The 17662-nt window shown below is 48.6% G+C and overlaps 2 protein-coding genes across 5 annotated transcripts in view; one reads left to right on the top strand and one right to left on the bottom strand.

Moving 5' to 3' along the window:
• The window catches only part of LOC123844405 (clusterin-associated protein 1), an 85829-nt gene that overhangs the window by 29057 nt on the left and 39110 nt on the right, over window positions 1-17662 (bottom strand). For 2 of the 4 annotated variants that reach the window (XM_064592447.1, XM_045874845.3), the window contains 3 exons: window positions 2773-2884; window positions 1793-1877; window positions 546-725 (listed from right to left, as the gene is read on the bottom strand). In XM_064592447.1, coding sequence (XP_064448517.1) covers window positions 546-725; window positions 1793-1877; window positions 2773-2884 — 377 coding nt within the window. Of the gene's footprint in view, window positions 1-545; window positions 726-1792; window positions 1878-2772; window positions 2885-5725; window positions 5876-17662 lie in introns of those variants that run through there. The other 2 variants (XM_045874844.3, XM_045874846.3) reach the window with 2 other exon arrangements.
• On the top strand, window positions 12894-14448 carry CUNH16orf90 (chromosome unknown C16orf90 homolog). The gene is made up of 3 exons (XM_045875973.1): window positions 12894-12993; window positions 13449-13874; window positions 14291-14448. Exons 1-3 carry the CDS (start codon window positions 12894-12896, stop codon window positions 14446-14448), a joined length of 684 nt encoding a protein of 227 aa, XP_045731929.1.

Raw genomic sequence — 17662 nt, 5'->3', positions numbered from 1 at the left:
GGGTCTGTCACCGCCCCCTCCAAGTTCTCACGCTCTCCTCGAATGCCCCGTTTCCTCAAACACACTAAGCACACTTTTATCAAGGATTACCTTTCCCCTTCCACTGCACGGCTTGCTCCTTCCCTCCTTTGGATCTCTGCTAAAGACGTCACCCATCCCATCTCCCTGCTGAAGATACCTGCCACAGCCCTGCTTTACCATTCCCCACACCTTGATCACCTCTGACCTATCATTCCTTCTGCTTTGTGGTTTAGTCTGACTCCCCCACTGAGCCATAGGAACAGAGGATTTCTGTCCTTGCTGTTCACATCTGTTATCCCCAGCATCTGAACTGAGCCTGGCATATAGTGGGCTTTTGGTAAGTAGTCGGATTAATTTACTGTGACTTCTTTTTGTATCCAAATGCTGATGAGCACAGAATTGACAAAATGCTCTCAGTCAAGGAGTAAGGAAAGAAGCGAAGACATGAGTATCTGACATGTTCCATTTCAGAGTTTAAGAAATACACATAATGTCCCACACTGGGAGCCTTTCATTGTCCTTACCTTTGAGCCAAGATCAAACTTGAATTTGCTGATGTCCTCCTCTCCTATCTTAGAGCCCTCCATCCCTTTGGTCTTCATGGCGTTATAAAGGACAGAGGTGATCTTCAAAAGCTCTTTCACTGCATACCCATCTGCCTGATAAAGCTTCTTAGTATTGAGTTTTATATGTGCCTTGGTGGCCTATTTTCAGACCAAAAAAAAAAAATAGTGTAAGGCCCTTTCCATGTAAAATCTAAATCGAAACCCATGTAAGTAATTTGCAATAACCTGATTGTATTGAGTCAAACTTCCAAGTGACTCAAGCACTGCAAGTCGGTGTCTAAACTTATACAATCTTGATGGAGAGTTATTTGGTAAATGACAATAAAATTAGAAATCCACCCATCTTTGACGCAGCAATTCCAATCCTAAGAACTTACCCTAGGGATACGGTCACAAAGTGATACGTATAGGTTACTCACTACAGCATAGTTTCAAAGAGCAAAAGTTACAATCTAAAGCCTACCTATATAAATTACATAAATTATGGTATACTCATGAAAGCAATACTACTCAGGTATAAGACAGAATGAGGAAACTGGATATGTATTTGGAAAGTTCTCCAAAACGTACCATTAAGTGAAGAAAGCAAGATTCTAAGCAGTGGTGTACCGTACGCCACCATTTGTGCAAAAGGAAGGGGACAGAATGTATACTGTGTTTGCTTATCTATGTGTAAAAAACTCTGGAGGATGGAAATGGGGATGAACTGGGTCAACAGCAGACAGGATAAAAAGTCATTTTACTCTATACTGCTTCTTAATTAAGAAAAAACTTTGAACCATGATGTATATTATGTATTCTAAACTAACTAAATAGAATTCTTTTTTTTTTTTTTAAGATTTTATTTATTTATTTGAGAGAGAGAGACACAGCGAGAGAGGGAACAGAAGCAGGGGGAGGGAGAGAGGGAGAAGCAGGCTTCCCACGGAGCAGGGAGCCCGATGTGGGGCTCGATCCCAGGACCCTGGGATCATAACCCGAGCCAAAGGCAGACGCTTAACGACTGAGCCACCCAGGCGCCCCAACTAAATAGAATTCTTAAAAAATAATGAATTAAAAACAAAAACACAAAAACCTGTGCTGGCGAAATGCCTCCACAGGAACCTGGTGACCAGATGGGCTTAGACACCGTGAAAACAGCCCCAGCTGGGACTCATCTGTAATGTACTTAATATTAAAATTCCAGCAAATAAATGTCAACTAACCAGGAACTGGGCAATTGCCTTAATGAAGAAAACTCGGTCTTGTTCAGTCTCAACATCGGAAGGGATGTCGGTCTGAGGTTCATACCTTTCAGAGAAAGAGAGAAGACAAGTTAATTAAGTACAAAGTTCACAAAAGAGAAAGGCAGCTGAGAGGATCTGTAACAGCAAGCTCTCTGAGTCCCGGCTAAGGTAGTAAGATTAAGAGAGACTTCAAAAGCAGCATAGAATGCACCCAAGGGAGTGAATCCTCACCTAAGAACAGATTTAGGTGATTTCAAAAATCAAATTTGGGGCTCAGCTTACAAAATTAAATCTCAGACCTCAAAGTTTAATTAAAATAGAGCTATTACTCTGGCTGACAGCCCTTGACCCAGGGCTAACTAGTTAGCTTGAGAAGCAGCAGAGTTATTGGAGTTCTTCGAGTTACTGATGACCCACCAGGGGTCAGCGGACTGCAGCCCTTGGTCTCTTTCTGTACAGACTGCATGCTAAGAAGGGTTTTTACATTTTTAAAGCATTATCACAAACAAAACCCATGAAAGAATATGCAACAACGATCTTATGTAGCCTGCAACACCTATATTTATGATCTCAAAAAAGTTCCCCAACCCTGAATCATATTAGGTTTTTCAGACGAACTGAAATCTGAATCTAAATGATTTCTACTTCAGTATAGTCATTAGAGTGTGTGGACAGATCCCTGTCACTCCCTGATCAAAGTGAGAGCATGAAGAGGAGCTTGGACCAGTGCCCAGTGTCAGCTTCTAACTGAAAAATCTCCTTTTACCATTGCCTGGTTTTTCTCCTCTCCACAGCACTCTTCAGACTCAACGGATTTTTAACAGGTTACAACTAAGTCTGTCAAACTCAAAATTTATTGAATTCTTCCCTTTGCTTCATCACAATATCCAGTTTCAAAAGGTGGCTATTGAATAAAATAGAGCACTCATTCTTAGATCTTAATAAAGTACATTTCTAACCGTTTCACAAGCCAAAGCAGCACTTCAGACACAAGTCCAAAATTTGGTGTGCGGAAGTTTTCCATAGAGATATGGCGAGGGTATCCCAAGGCTCTCATCATCTCTGTAAAATCTGTCCAAAGGTAAAATACAGTTCAGTCAGTTCCCCATCAAAGAGCAACTACTTATTTACTTAGATACTTTCCTTGATTTCCTTTTTTATTCCCAACGTATTGACAGTTTCAGGGACTATTTATCAAGTCTCTAAGAGGGAAAGTAAAAAGGACATGAAAGTTAAAATACATAATCTGCTTCCTGAAAAACATTTAAGTTCAATGCGAGGAAAAAGTGGAAGCTATACATTATAATAGGGTTTAGGGATTGGCTGTGAATAGAATTTCTCTCTTTGATATGTCATTTCTCTCTTGGATATCTTTCTCTTTACCACTCAAAATGAGAAATACCTGGTTTTATAAAATGTCATAAAGAAAAAATATATTGGGGCGCCTGGGTGGCTCAGTCGGTTAAGCTTCTGACTCTTGATTTTGGTTCAGGTCATGATCTCAGGGTGAAGAGATCGAGCCCTGCATGGGCTCCACACTTAGCAGGGAGTCTGCTTCTCTCCCTCTCTCTGCCCAAACACCCTGCTCATATACAAGTGCACGTGCATGCTTTATCTTTCTCAAATAAATATTTAAAAAATATATATGTTAAATGTTAACAGTGGTTATGTTTAAGGGTGATAGTTGTAGGGCGAAGTTCACCTCTCTGAGTTATTCTGGAGTTGGCTTGTTAATCTTTTTTTTTTAAGATTTTATTTATTTATTTGAGAGACAGAGTGAGGGGCAGAGGGAGAGGGAGAAGCAGACCGCCCCCCCCCACTGAGCAGGGAACCCAATGCGGGGCTCATTCTCAGGACCCTGGGATCACGACAAGAGCCAAAGGCAAACCTTAACCAACTGAGCCACGCAGGTGTCCCAACTGCATTGTATTTAAAGAAACCTTAGAGAGACTGGTTGAACTATACAGCAATATTTAGATTTTTTATAAACCAGAACAAGACACAATACTAATACTAAACCAGAGGTAGTGGTCACTACGCTTTAAGCAAAATGAGAAAATGAACACAACAAACGTTTTTTGCGTTTCCACAACATGCCAAGATCTACGTTTGGTGCGCTTCTGGGCTGTATTTGTAATGCCTGTCCTTGCTCTTCCTGAAGGTTCAAAATATCTCAACAACATTCACAAAAAAGCTACCTGGGCACCGAAGGTTAGGTTAGATCTCACCAGGCAACAGAAGGTACGAGCAAAGGAAAGAGCAAGGGCACAGAGGGCCCTTGTCACTGTTTTCTGGGAAATGTGAACAGAATGATGATCAATAATACAGAATTCTTCCCACCACACAGCCAGGCATTGCCTCCGTACTTCTTCCCATTACGTAGTAAAGTTCTGTTAAATCTGCAAAACGGGGACAATCTGACTACAATTCCTATCATAAACTGCACAAATGTATGGCATTCATATAAGGTCAAAACGTTCAGGGGCGCCTGGGTGGCTCAGATGGTTAAGCGTCTGCCTTCAGCTCAGGTCATGATCCCAGGGTCCTGGGATCAAGTCCCGCATCGGGCTCTCTGCTCCTTGGGAGCCTGCTTCTCCCTCTGCCTCTCTCTGTCTCTGTCTCTCATGAATAAATAAATAAAAAATCTTTAAAAAAAAAAAAAAAAGGTCAAAATGTTCAGAAATCCCTTTCTTACACCTTCCTTTCAGCACAACTGCATTTAGTGTCCCCTAGCAGAATGCTGGCCTCGGCCTGCGAAGGAGGAGAAACCTGTCTCTGCAACACATAGTTGCCACAAACCCTCAAATCCCAGAGGGCATATTTCACACTATGGTGCTCCTATATAGTGTCCCCTATATTTACATAGTAGAAAAAGAGCAATTACTAACTAAAAGGAGTAATCGTTAACGGTGCAATGTCCAGCAATTCGTTAGGAAACTGGCAGTAAAGATCGCGCCCCAGATCACACCGGATTGACAATCACCTGCTACACCTGTGCAGGTGGAGCCAGTTAGCCAAACCGCTTCAGATTCAGAAAATGACGGCTCATAAAAAAACAAAGGATTTTGACTCACACAGTCCCCGGGCTCCAACCGTGCTTTCCACTCAGTTTTAGCTGCGTGACTTAAAGTAAGCTACTTGACCTCTCTGTGCCTCCAAGTATTTCATGTAAGGATCGCACTACCCACCTCACTGTACACGTGAGGACGAAAATCACATACTGAATATAAAACGCCTGGCGTGTTAACAGGTGCCCCCAAAGGAGTAGGAACTAATTCGCTTATCCCCATTCCACTCCCCACTCTCCTAACAAAGGCACTTGGGTTCCCTTCTCCACAGTCCCTTTAGGAAGGATGAGGCTTTGGAAGTCAGATAAACCAAATGCAAACTCCCGCACCAGCTCCCACCGCCTGTGTCCTTGGGCCGAGTTCCCTGACCTCCCTGCCCGGTTCCTGCTCTATGAATACAGAACACACGGTAGTTCAGAGGAGTCAATGAAATGATGCACACCCATACAACAGGAACTCCCCGGCAGATCGTAAGAACCCAAAAAATGCCACCCGCAACTACCATTCACTAGTCCCCTCCTCGGTTTTGTTCGTTTTTCTGAGCTTTTCACCTAACCCAACTCAAAAGCGGTCTCAGAGTTTTCCAACCCGGTAGCAAGCAGCCCCATGTGTTCATACAAGTCATCTAAAATCAGACAAAATTAACACTTCGGCTCCTCAGCCGCCTAACCACACGCGGCCAGGGGCACACACAGCACCTCCCGCCGGGTCGGAGTGCGGACAAGGGGCGGGGGCGCTCGGCCTGGGGGGCGGCAGCGGCCAGGGACGCCCCGGAGCCGCACAGGCCCGTGCGGGGGGACTCGGGCCGCGGATCCGCAGGGGACAGCGCGCAAGGCGGCCTTACTGCGGAGGTCGCGGAAAGACATCGTGCTCTTGGTGCCCTGCAGCCCGGCGTCTGGGCCGCTCGCCCCTCAGCGCTCATGGGTCTCTATGGCAACGCACCGAGCCCTCGACGGCGCGCGGCGTGGGCCAAACAGGACCGGAGGCGAAGCGGCCCGGGCGCGCGTGTGCGCACGCGCAGGGGCGAGGCGCAGGGGGTGTCCGGAGGATGCCAAAGGAACCTGACCGCAGCGAGGGGCTGCGAGCTGCGAGGCATCTGGGTCCTCTTCACACACTTTGCAAACATACATCTGGCCCTGGCGGACACATTGTGAGCACCTACTATGTGCCTGACGCTGTGCTAGGCGCTCTACGTACTGCTTCTCATTTCTTCCTCAACTCCCTAGAATGTACGATAATGTCACGAAGCCGGGTCTCCCTCCTGGGTCCTGTGCCAAGCACATTTCTCCCTGGCATGGGTAAACTCGCTGGTTTCGCGGGCGACCGAGACCCTCGAGAAACGGCAAAGGGATGAAGAGGCGAGGCCGGGGACGTAGGAAGACAAGACCCAGGCTGGCCGCGGGGCGGCGAAAGGCGGCCCAGCGGCGACCGCGCATGCGCAGCTCGCTCGGGCTTCACGACAGGCTGGAAACCGGCCCGGGTCCTCGTTCGCCGGCGATTGTCTTGGCAACCCAGGCTCTTGGGGCGAGGGCGTGGCTGCGGGGGGCGCCGGGGAGAGCTGCGCGCGAGACGTGGCCTGCTCAGCTGGATGCTCCCCTGGGAGTCTTCCCTGTCCCGCAGCCACGGTGGGAGGCTGGCGACCGAGAAGGGCTGGGGAGGGGGAAGAAGTGTGGCGACCCGGAAGGGCGGGCCCAGAGGAGGGAGTGCCACCCGCCGGCCGCCCTCCCCCCCCTTCCTTGGCGAAGGGACACGCACAAAAACGCTGGGACCTCAAAGAGATCCTGAGCTAGAGCCACACGCACCTGGTCAGTGTGACAAGGGTGGCAGCGCTCTTTAGTGGAGAAGTCTTTCAACAAATGGTTTTGGGACAATTGGAAACCCATATGCAAATAAATGAACCTCCGCCCTTTCCTAAATGTAAAACTTAAAAAGCTGTAGAGAAATATTTCTCTAGAAGAAAGCTTAGGAGAAATATTCTGTGACTATGTTAAGCAAGATTTCCTAAATACACCAGAGGTATGATCCTTAAAAAAAGGGGGGGGGTGTTTAGGGCGTCTGCCTTCGGCTCAGGTCATGACAGCAGGGTCCTGGGATGGAGCCTTACGTTGTGCTCCTACTCAGCTGGGGGTGGGCGGGGAGTGGGGGGAGTCTGCTTCTCCCTCTCCTCCCCACTCTTGCTCTCTATCAAATAAAATCTTTTTTTAAAAGATTTATTTTTTTAAAGATTTTATTTATTCATTTGACACAGCAAGAGAGGGAACACAAGCAGGGGGAGTGGGAGAGGGAGAAGCAGGCCTCCTGCAGAGCAGGGAGCCCCATGCGGGGATCGACCCCAGGACCCCAGGACCATGACCTGAGCCAAAGGCAGATGCTTAACGACTGAGCCACCCAGGCACCCCTTTAAAGATTTATTTGAGAGAGAGAGAGCATAAGAGGGGAGAGGGTCAGAGGAAGAAGCAGACTCCCTGCTGAGCAGGGAGCCCGGTGTGGGACTCATGCTGGGACTCCAGGATCGTGACCTGAGCAGAAGGCAGTCACTCAACCAACCGAGCCACCAAGGTGCCCTTCAAATAAATAAAATCTTAATAAACAAATAATTTTTTTTTATAAATTGCACTTCAACAAAATTTAAAACTGTTCTTCGAGACACTTTTAAGAAAATGAAAAGATAGCCCACCATCTAGAAGAAAGGATTCACGAAACACATGTGATAGGAAGACTTGTATCCAGAATACATAATGAACTCTCAAAACTCAATAAAACAATCGAATTAGAAAGTAGACAAAGAATTAAAAGATACTTCACAGAAGAAGATATATGGCAAGTAATAAGCAAATGAAAAGATGCTCAAGATTATTCATCAGTAGGGAAATGCATTTTTTTTAAAGATTTTATTTATTTATATGACAGAGACAGCGAGAACAGGAACACAAGCAGGGGGAGTGGGAGAGGGAGAAGCAGGCTTCCCGCTGAGCAGGGAGAGCCCGATGTGGGACTCGATCCCAGGACCCTGGGATCATGACCTGAGCCGAAGGCAGACGCTTAACGACTGAGCCACCCAGGCGCCCTAGGGAAATGCATATTAAACACAATGAGGTATCACTAGGCAGTTATTAAAATGGTTAAAGCAACAAACAACAACAAAGACCCTTACAGTGCCAAGGGTTTGAAAGGATGTGGAGCAATTTGAACTTTTGTACATCATTGGTGAGAATGTAAAACAGTGCAGCCCCTTTGAAAACTGGTAATTTTTTATAAAATTTAATATACATTTTACATATGGCTCAGCAATCCCACTCCTAAGTATTTGCCCAAGAGAAACAAAAACTCGGTTTCACACAAAAGCCTGTACACAAATAGCAGCTTTATTCATAATCTCCCAAAACTTGAAACCATTCAAGTGGCCCTCGATTTATGAATGGATAAGGAAATTGTGGTATATCCATATAATGGATTACCACTCAGCAATAAAAAAGAAACAAACTGCTGATATACAGAACAATGATGAAAGGCCAAAGCGTTATGCTAAGTGGAAGAAGCCAGACTCCAAAGGCTACGTACTGTATAATTCCATTCATATGACAATCTGGATACGATGAGAATATAAAGACAAAAAACAAGTCAGTGGTTGCCAGGAGGAGTTAGGTGCAAAAGAATTTTTTGGGGTGATGGAACTGTTCTATAACTTGATCACGGTGCTAACTACATGATGGTAGGTGTTTCTCAAAACATAGAACTAGGCATTAAAAAAAACCCTCAATTTTACCATATCTGAAATTGTATCTCAGTAAGTATGACTAAAAACAAAAAAGGCCTTAAAAAATCAAAACTATTCAATGGCTTCCCATTGCAGTTCAAGTAAAACTCAAACCCCTTAGCTGTGTCTGTTTTTCTTACTCCCTTCCCTCCATCTGCTCTGGCTTGCTTTCCCTGAAACATGCCCACCATTTTCTTGCCTCAGACCTTTGCACACGCAGTTCCCTTGGCCTGCAGTGCTCTTCCCAGCTTCTTCAGATCTTTGTGAAGAGGTCTCTGGACTGCCTACACCAAAGCGGATATTTCCAGCCCCTGCCTGTCACATTACCCTGTTTTATTTTCTTCACAGTGTGATCTGGAAACAGCTCGTTTGCTTGTCTTCTGTGTCTCTGGTCTGGACAGGTAAGCTCCATGAAAGCAGATACCTATTCTGCCCCACTCTGGACTCTCCCCAAGTATTAGTAATAGTATTTGGCACTCCGTAGGTCCTCAGAACGTATTTGTTTAATACCTGACTGGCTGAATGAATGAAGTCGCCTCGCTTTGGTGAAAGGTCTTTGAGGAAAGGCCATACAGTCTGTTTCCTGCCCTCCCACCCCACCCCCATGCTCCGTGCTGGCTGTGATGCCCAGTTCTGGTCTGGCTGTAGGCCAGGTGCTGGTTAGCTCCAGACTTGTGTGCTCACAATAGGCACTGGAAAGCCCACCAGTTCTGCTTTAAGTTAGGGCAAACTCTGAACACTGTCCCTAAAGGGTAGCAGTCCGCTGATCCGTACTGTGATGTAGTTTTGGAATATAGGTGAGGTTGGTGGGGTGAGATTCAGAGCCCACGACCAAGAAAAAATTCTTTAGATGTCTTTGGTGCAAAACGGTGGTTTTATTAAAGAATGGGACGGACCTGTGGGCAGAAAGAGCTGCTGCACTGAGGTTGTGAGGGGTGACTGATTATATACTTGGGAGTTGGGGGAAGTAAGGAAAAGGGAGGTGTCCAAAAGGACTTTCATATGTTTTATGAAGACCTACAAGATACTGGAGGCCTGGCTATTGTCAAGGTTGTTTTTCCCTCTAGCAAGGCATATCAGGTTATTGATATGAATGCTTTTTTTCTTGTAAATCACTAAAACATTTGTAAATTGAGGAAGACTCATGTCTTGCAGGATTATAATCTCCATTTGTTTTTTCCTTCCCTTAGCTTTAGGGCAGACAGGGGTGCCTGAGGAATGTCACACGTATCCCACCTGGGGAAGGGGGTAGGTTTGAGGGGTGTCAGCTTGTGCTCTATCCTCAGCTTGCCTTCTGCTCCCTCATCAACTGTACTCAGCATCCGCTATAGTTGGCAGAGCACAAACGAAGCACTTGGGAGTCAGAGCCTCCTCCCTTGGTTTTCAATTTTTTTAAGTTAATTAATTAATTAATTAATTAAAGTAATCTCTGCACCCAGCGTGGTGCTGGAACTCACAATCCTGAGATCAAGAGCCGCATGCTCTCCTGACTTGAGCCAGCTGGGCGCCCCGGATCTTAATTTTTTAACAGTTTTATTGACATACAAAAAATGCACATATTTAAAGCGTGCAATTTAATACATTTTGATAAGTATACACATGCAAGAAACTAGAATCAAGACAGAGAACAAATCTTCACCCCTGGTTTTTTGTGCCCCACTCCTCCTACTCCAGGGGAACATTGCTCTGCTTTCTGTCACTGTAGATTTGCATATTTCTAGAGTTTTATATAAATGGAATCATACTGGGGCACCTGGCTCAGTCAGTTGGCTGTCTGCCTTCAGCTTGGGTCATGACCCCAGGGTCCTGGGATCAAGCCCCATGTCAGGCTCCCTGCTCAGCGGGGAGTCTGCTTGTCCCTCCCTCTGCCTGCCGCTCCCCCTGCATATGCTCTCCCTCAAATAAATAAATAAAATCTTAAAAAAAAAAAATACCTGTTCTCAATTCTTTGGGATATAGGTGGGAGTGAAATTACTGTGTCATATGGTAATTCTGTCTGTAACTAGTGGGGAACTGCCAGACTGTTTTCCACAGTGGCTGCACCATGTCCAAGAGTTCCAATTTCTCCACATTTTCATTAATACTTGTCATTTTCCTTTTTTCTTTTAATAGCCATCCTTGTGCGAGTGAAGTAGTATCTCACTGTGGTTTAAATTTGTATTTCCCGGGGCGCCTGGGTGGCTCAGTTGGTTAAGCGACTGCCTTCCGCTCAGGTTATGATCCTGGAGTGTCTGGATCGAGTCCTGCATCGGGTTCTCTGCTCAGCAGGGAGTCTGCTTCTCCCTCTGACCCTTCCCCCTCTCATGTGCTTTCTCTCTCTCTCATTCTCTCTCTCTCAAATAAATCTTTAAAAAAAATTTTTTTATTTCCCTAATGACTAACGATGTTGAACATCATTTCATGTACTTGTTAACCATTTGTATATCTTTTTTGGTGAAATGTTTATTCAAGTTTTTCATTCATTTTTAAATTGGGTTGCCTTGGGGCACCTGGGTGGCTCAGGCGTTAAGCATCTGCCTTCGGCTCAAGTTGTGATCCCAGGGTCCTAGGATCGAGCCCCGCATCCGGCTGCCTGCTCGGTGGGAAGCCTGCTTCTCCCTCTCCCGCTCCCCCTGCTTGTGTTCCCTCTCTAGCTGTCTCTCTCTCTGTGTCAAATAAATAAAATCTTTAAAATAAATAAATAAATAAATTGGGTTGCCTTTTTGTTGAGTTTATAGGTGTCCTTTATATATTCTGGACACTGTACTTATCAGATATATAATTTACAAATACTTTCTCCCATTCTGTAGGCTGTCTTTTCACATCTTGATAATGTCTTTCACAGCACACAAATTTTCAATTTTGATGAGGTCCAATTTATCTATTTTTTCTTTTGTTGCTTGTGCTTCTGTTACCATATCTAAGAAACCACTGCCAAATCCAGGGTCATGAAGATTTACCCCTATGTTTTCTTTAAATAGTTTTATAGTTTTAGCTCCTACATTTAGGCCTTTGTTGTATTTTGAGTTAATGTTTGTATATGGTGTGAGGTAGGGGTCTGATTTCATTCTTTTGCGTGTGGCTATCCAGTTGTCCCAGCACCACTTGTTGAAGGGACTATTTTTACCCCATTTATGGTCTTGGTACCCTTGTAGAAAATCAATTGACCAAAGATGCACGACTCTATTTCTGGACTCTCTTTTCTATTACATTGGTTGAGATGTCTAGCTGTATACCCCTTCCATACTGTTTTGGTTATTGTAGCATTATAGTAAGTTTTGTAATCAGGGAAAAGGAGTCTTCAAACTTTTTCTAAGATTGTTTTTGGTTATTTGGCTTGTAATTCCACATGAATTTTAAGATCAGCTTTCCTGTTTCTGTCTAAAAGGCTATTGAGATTCTGATATGGATTGCATTGAATTTGTAGATCATTTTGGGGAGTGTTGCTTTCTTAACAATGTTAAGCCTTCAATCCATGAACAAGGATTTTTTTGGGGGGGAGTATTTTAGTTATTTCTGTAAGTTTTGTAGTTTTCAGTGTTGTTTTGTACCTCCTTAAATTTACTCCTGTTTTTTGTTGTTGTTGTTGTTGTTCTCTGCTAGTATATAAAAATACAATTAGTTTTTGTGTGTTGATCTTATGTCCTGTATCTAATGAGCTGAACCTTTTTATCTCTACTGGTTTTTATCAGCTCAAATAGGTTTTGTTTTTACATGTGAATTAATGTTTTCCCTATATGAGAGCCTGCCATCTGTGAATGAGGAGAGGTGAAAGTTTAACTTTTGCAAAAACTGTCTCCCAATGCAGTGGTACCACTTTACATTCCCCTCAGCAGTACATGAGAGCTCCAGTTCTTCCACATCCTTATACTTGGTACGACCCACATCATACCCCATTACCTACTTATAGGGCAATGGACAGTGCTATTTTAGAAAAATTAAATGACTTGCTCAGCCACCCAGAACCACCTTCTCAGCAGGTTCAAAGCACTGGCTCAGATCTCACAAGTCTGTGTCCCTAAAGCCTCATTTCCCACCCACGCAGGAGCAAACTGAGACCCCAAGAGGTCACCCAGGAAGTGACTTTCCAGCCTGCAAGAGCTGAGTCTGTTTTGTGTGGCCTGTCCCAAGCCAGAGGATCAGGGACCTCCCCTCGGGTTCCATCCCCTTCCCTTGCCCTCTACCCCCCTGCCCAGCCCTGGGCATCATCCCCTCCCAAAGTTGGGGATCCAGGAAGGCTGGGAGTCTTCCGTTTGACATCACAGAGCTAGTTGCCATGGGAGACCTGCAGACCCAGGCAGGGGAGAGTAGAGCCCTGCGGCACAGGAGGCCCAGCCGCTCCTCCCCCACCACGTTGGCCCTCCATGGAAGCCTTGGTCTGTGCGTTCTCTGAGCTGCGCATAAGAGAAGGTGCCAGGCTGCAAGGAGGAGTGGCAGGAGAAATGCCCTCCTATCCTGACCTGGGCCCAAAGCCACCAGAGTGGCCTCAGGGACGTGCATGCTTGGGAGAGGGGAATGACCACTGGTCTAGGCTGTGTGACCCTGGACTGTGTGATCCTGGACCCACTGTGCAATTTCTATACTGACACCGGAATGCTCTTTCTAGGGTAGGGGGCAAAAAGAGGTGGTAGAAAGGGCTTGAAATCCTGAAAGAGATCTTTGTGTCACGATCTCAGGCTTCTCAGACCTTCCTGTTGGTTGGGAAAGGGAAGAGGAGTAATATGTTGGGTGGGGGTTGGTAGGAGGCAGGGGACTGAGCCCATTTGATGGAAAGGTAGGCCAAGGCTCAGAAAGCCACAGGTGGAGCCCATCACACGAGCTGGTCTTAAAGCATGTGACTATGTTCTTCTTTCTTGGCTGCTGCGGCCTGCCAACCGCCACCCTCCTGCTCTCCCCTCTGCAGATGCAGTGAGCTGGGCCCGAGGACATCCCAGCCACCCTGACACACCACCCAACATCTACGAGGGGGGGCTGGGGGCCCAGCAGCAGCAGTGCCCCAGCGCCCAGGGAAGCAAGCCCAAGAACTTCCGTCTGCGCCACCTCCGGGGCCTGGCTCTCTACCTGCCGGGCCACATGCAGGCTGCTGGCCAGTGTGAGAGCCACTGGTTGGGCCAGCTCATGGCCAGGGGCTGCCTCCCATGGCCTGAGGGCATGGCCTGGCCCCTAGACCTTCCACAGGGGACTCTGGGCCCAGGTAACAGCCACCGCTCAGCCCTTCTGGAAGCTCCAGTGCCCAGGGACATCCTGGGAAATACAGGTGAGCACGTGTCCAGGTGAGGCAGGGCTGGGGACAAGAGGGAACGACTCAGGGAAGGGTTGGCTGGGGACTCAGATGGACCAAGATGGGCCCTTCTTCACTCCCAGTATTCCGGGATTCCTGTCCCAGCTCTGCACTCAATGAAGGACCTTGGACAGCTCCCCACCATCACCCCTGCCATCCCCAGCTTCAGTGTGCCCATTTATAAAATGAGGGGGTCGTTAGACAAGGGTCCTTCCAGCTTGAACCATCTGTTTCCTTCTTTTCCTCCCTCCCTCATGGGCTCTCTTTCAGGAGAACTGCCCCTCCCTTCCTACTTTGAAGAATGCCAGGTTCTGGGGGTTAGGTTCATAGGATGGCCTGGCAGCCTCCACTTGGGTCCCTCCGAGTGACTTGTTTCTCCCTACTTTTCTCAGCTTCCAGTTCCAGCAAGGACCCAGCCAAGGGTGTCCTCTCCCAGCCTGGTCCCTCTGAAGTCTTGGGGCTCAGGCCCAAAAGGTCCTGGGGGCCCTCAGAGGAGTCCACATGTCCCTTGTGCAAAAGAACCCGCTCTGGGGCTCTGGAGAGACCATAGGGATCTGAGTACCAAGCCTGGCTGTCCCAGCTGGGGACAGGAGAGAAAAGGATGGCTCAGGAGGAGGAGGCAGGTCCAGACAGGAAGGGCTCAGCCCCTACCAGCAGTCGCCCCACACTGAGACACCCCAGCAGCTGCCCAGCACCAGAGCTTGGGCCAGCCTCAGGAAGAACACTCAAGGGCGGGGAGGGAGGAGAAAGTCCTGCGGGAGGAACAGAAAAAATAGAAGCCCTTGCAGCCTGCTCCAGCTCAGGTCAGCCACTTGTACCTGGGAGGCCAGGCTGAGTGGAGATTTACGCTCCAAGAGGCCAGGGAGCCCTCAGGTCTAATTTCAATAAAAGCCAAGGCCTGCACCTTCTTGTCCCCGGGTCTGTCTATGGTGAGGTCAATGCAGAGAAAGAGCCTCTCAGAGCACCTGCCATCTGTGTTGAGAGCAAAGTTCCAGGTTGATACCAGGGAGGATCCAAGGCGCTCCCAGTGTTGGTTGAGGAGTGAACATCCTCCTCTGGGTGGGACTCCCAGAAGTCTTCCTGGATAGACGATGTCTCAATGGACCTAAATGCAAGGCATGGCATTCTGGCCGAGGCAGCAGAGGACAAACGAAGCAGGCCAGGTGTAGGGAGAGTACCAGGGAAGAGAGCAACTCTCAACCTGGGTGGAAATGTTAGCCTGAACCCCATGCCACCGCTCACTCAGTCTTTGGTTGAGTTCACTGCCCCATGGGGACCCCTGGCTGCCCTGTCCCTCCACGCAGGATGGACACAGCCCTTCTTCCAGCTGGCCTGGACTCCAGGCACACTCAGCTTGGACTTCTCTGTACTTCGACTCTGTTGACATTTGGGTCTGGATCTTTCTGTTGTGGCTGCTGTCCTGTGCATTGTAGGATGTCTCCCAGTGTGACAACCAAGTATCTCTGGACAGTGTCCAATGTCCCCTGGGGGAGGGGGTGGCAGAATCACTCTGGTTGAAACCCCCTGCTCTACATCACTAGACCTCAGCCCAGGGGGGACAGGATGGAACGATCTGGGTTTGTCTCAATGCCCCTCACTGTGTGGCTGACTTCTAGTCCTGGCAGCCCAGGTCAGGATAGGGCTGAGCTGGCCCTACCAGGGGCTCCTGGCAGATCACATGTGATGAAGTCACATGGAGTCACTATGGACACCTGGACAGCTGGGTTCCTTCCAGATGGAGGGGAATAATCCCTCGGGCCCCCTCCCTGCCCTTGTACCCTGGTCTCACAATTGGACATTTTGTAGGTCCCTGGGACAGCATATTCTGGAGACTTTGGTCCCTGGGTAGTTTTCAGGTTGTTGCAAGTGTGGCTGTGGCCTTGGGTGGTGGGAGCCTGAGTTGCAGCATCCAGAGAGCAGCCCTAGTAGGAGGACTGATGAGAGCAGGTGTTGAATGCTCCAGCTGGGACTGGGGCAGGGACATAGCCACTCAGCGGGTCCACCAGATGAGCCATTGGGGGGTGACAAAAAGGGTGTCTCCTCCCTCTGCCACAGCACCTACTGCCCCAGAAGGCCAAGGCCAGGTAGAATGAAGACAGAAGCTAGGGAGGCCATCCCAGGCACTGGGCAGAATCGAGACCTTGCCAGAAGCCACAGTATGTGGTCCTAGTAGATAGAGGCCCAATCCCCTCACTTTTGGATGAAGCTGTGAGGCTCAGAGGGGAGCGCAGACTACTCCAGAGTCCAGATCTCGGGATACCCAGGCTGTGGTCAGTGGCCACTGTGGTGGCCTCCAATGCGTGCATCCCAGTATTCTGGCTCCTATAGTCCCCCTCCGCAACCTTGAACTGGGAATGGCTCAAGGTCTTGCTTGACCAAGAGAATGTGGCAGAAGTGACATGGTGTCACTTCTGGCCTGAAGGACGCCTGGCAGCTTCCAGTGTGTGCGCTGGGGAGGCCAGTCCCACATGATGGGAAACCAAGTCAGTTCAGTGGAAGCCACGTGGAGGGAGCCACAGCCATAGTCACAGCCAAGCTCTGGGCCCTCTTGGAGCAGATCCCTCGGCCCCAGCTCTTCCCTGGAGAGACATCTGCTGCAGTAGACAAGCTGGATCCAAAGAAAACTCGCTAGGCTGACCTCTCAACAGTTCCTCCCTTAACCTCCCAAGACTTTCTTGAAAAACACGCAGAAGAGGCTGAGAGCGAAGCCACAGTCCTAGTGTCCCAGGGACTGGGAGCTGATGTGAAGGAACATCCCAGACAAGCAGACACTTGTGGAAATGTGACTGGCCACCCTGGGGCGCCCCCACTCCACCCTCTCAATAGCCGCAGGGTCCTGCACCAGGCCACCAGGGGTCGGTTTCAGCCCTTGGGACACTGGGTCCTTGAAGCCCGCTGTGGGGAGGCCAGCCCGGGAGGGCACAGCTGTATTCAGGGCAAGGCTCAATCAGAACCCCCATCCCCGCAGGGGCAAGCTGATGCTTGGCCACACAACTGGGCAAGAGCCCCAAGGACTTAGCTACTTACTCCTGACGCTGACCCATTGGCACAGTGAAGACAAATGTTCCAGCGTTAAGTAACTTGAGTGTCACTTACCAGCACCAAGGACGCTGCTCGGGGCTCCCTATAGGAGTATCACCTCCCACCCCCACCCCAGGGGCTCCCACACACCCAGCTCTGCAGGTGCCTCAGGCCCTATCCCCCAGGGAGGGCTGTATGGATGATGCCCGACCCTCAGGGAGTGGTACACACGGGCTATGGAGGGGTCCAGGCCTGGGCTACCATTCACGTGCTGAGCAGCTGTGGGGTAACTCGCAGTCCCTGAACCAATTTTCCTCATCTGTCCAATGGAGTGACAGACATGACCCCGTCCCCCCAGAGTGGCCAGAAGCTCCAAGGAGAGGTTGGTGGAACCACCTGGTCCCCGGCTTGGCCCAGCCACGGGCTGGGACACACCTGCGCCCTGCCTCAGGCTCCCATGCTGCGGCCCAGAGTCCCTACCTGACAATGGTGTTGAGTCCCCCCCGTGGAACCTTTTCTAAGCCAGGACAGTGTAGGACCGGGCCCCAGCTAAGGCCAAGAGCTGCGCAGAGACCCCTAAACTGCAGGCGGCTGCTGAGGACCTTCTGATCTCAGAGCCTGGTCATGCTGCTCAGCCCTAGAAGCTCTTCCCCACAACTGCATTCTTTGGCGAATTACGCAAAAACAATCGGCCCTTTCAGCTGGAAGCCATCCTTGGAACTTGACAGTGGACAAGCAGTTCC

Source organism: Mirounga angustirostris, unplaced genomic scaffold, assembly GCF_029215605.1.
Source record: "Mirounga angustirostris isolate CCGP_5_RB_7025 unplaced genomic scaffold, mMirAng1.0.hap1 SCAF_5, whole genome shotgun sequence".
NCBI lineage: Eukaryota > Metazoa > Chordata > Mammalia > Carnivora > Phocidae > Mirounga > Mirounga angustirostris.
This window is presented reverse-complemented; position numbering and strand designations above follow the sequence as displayed.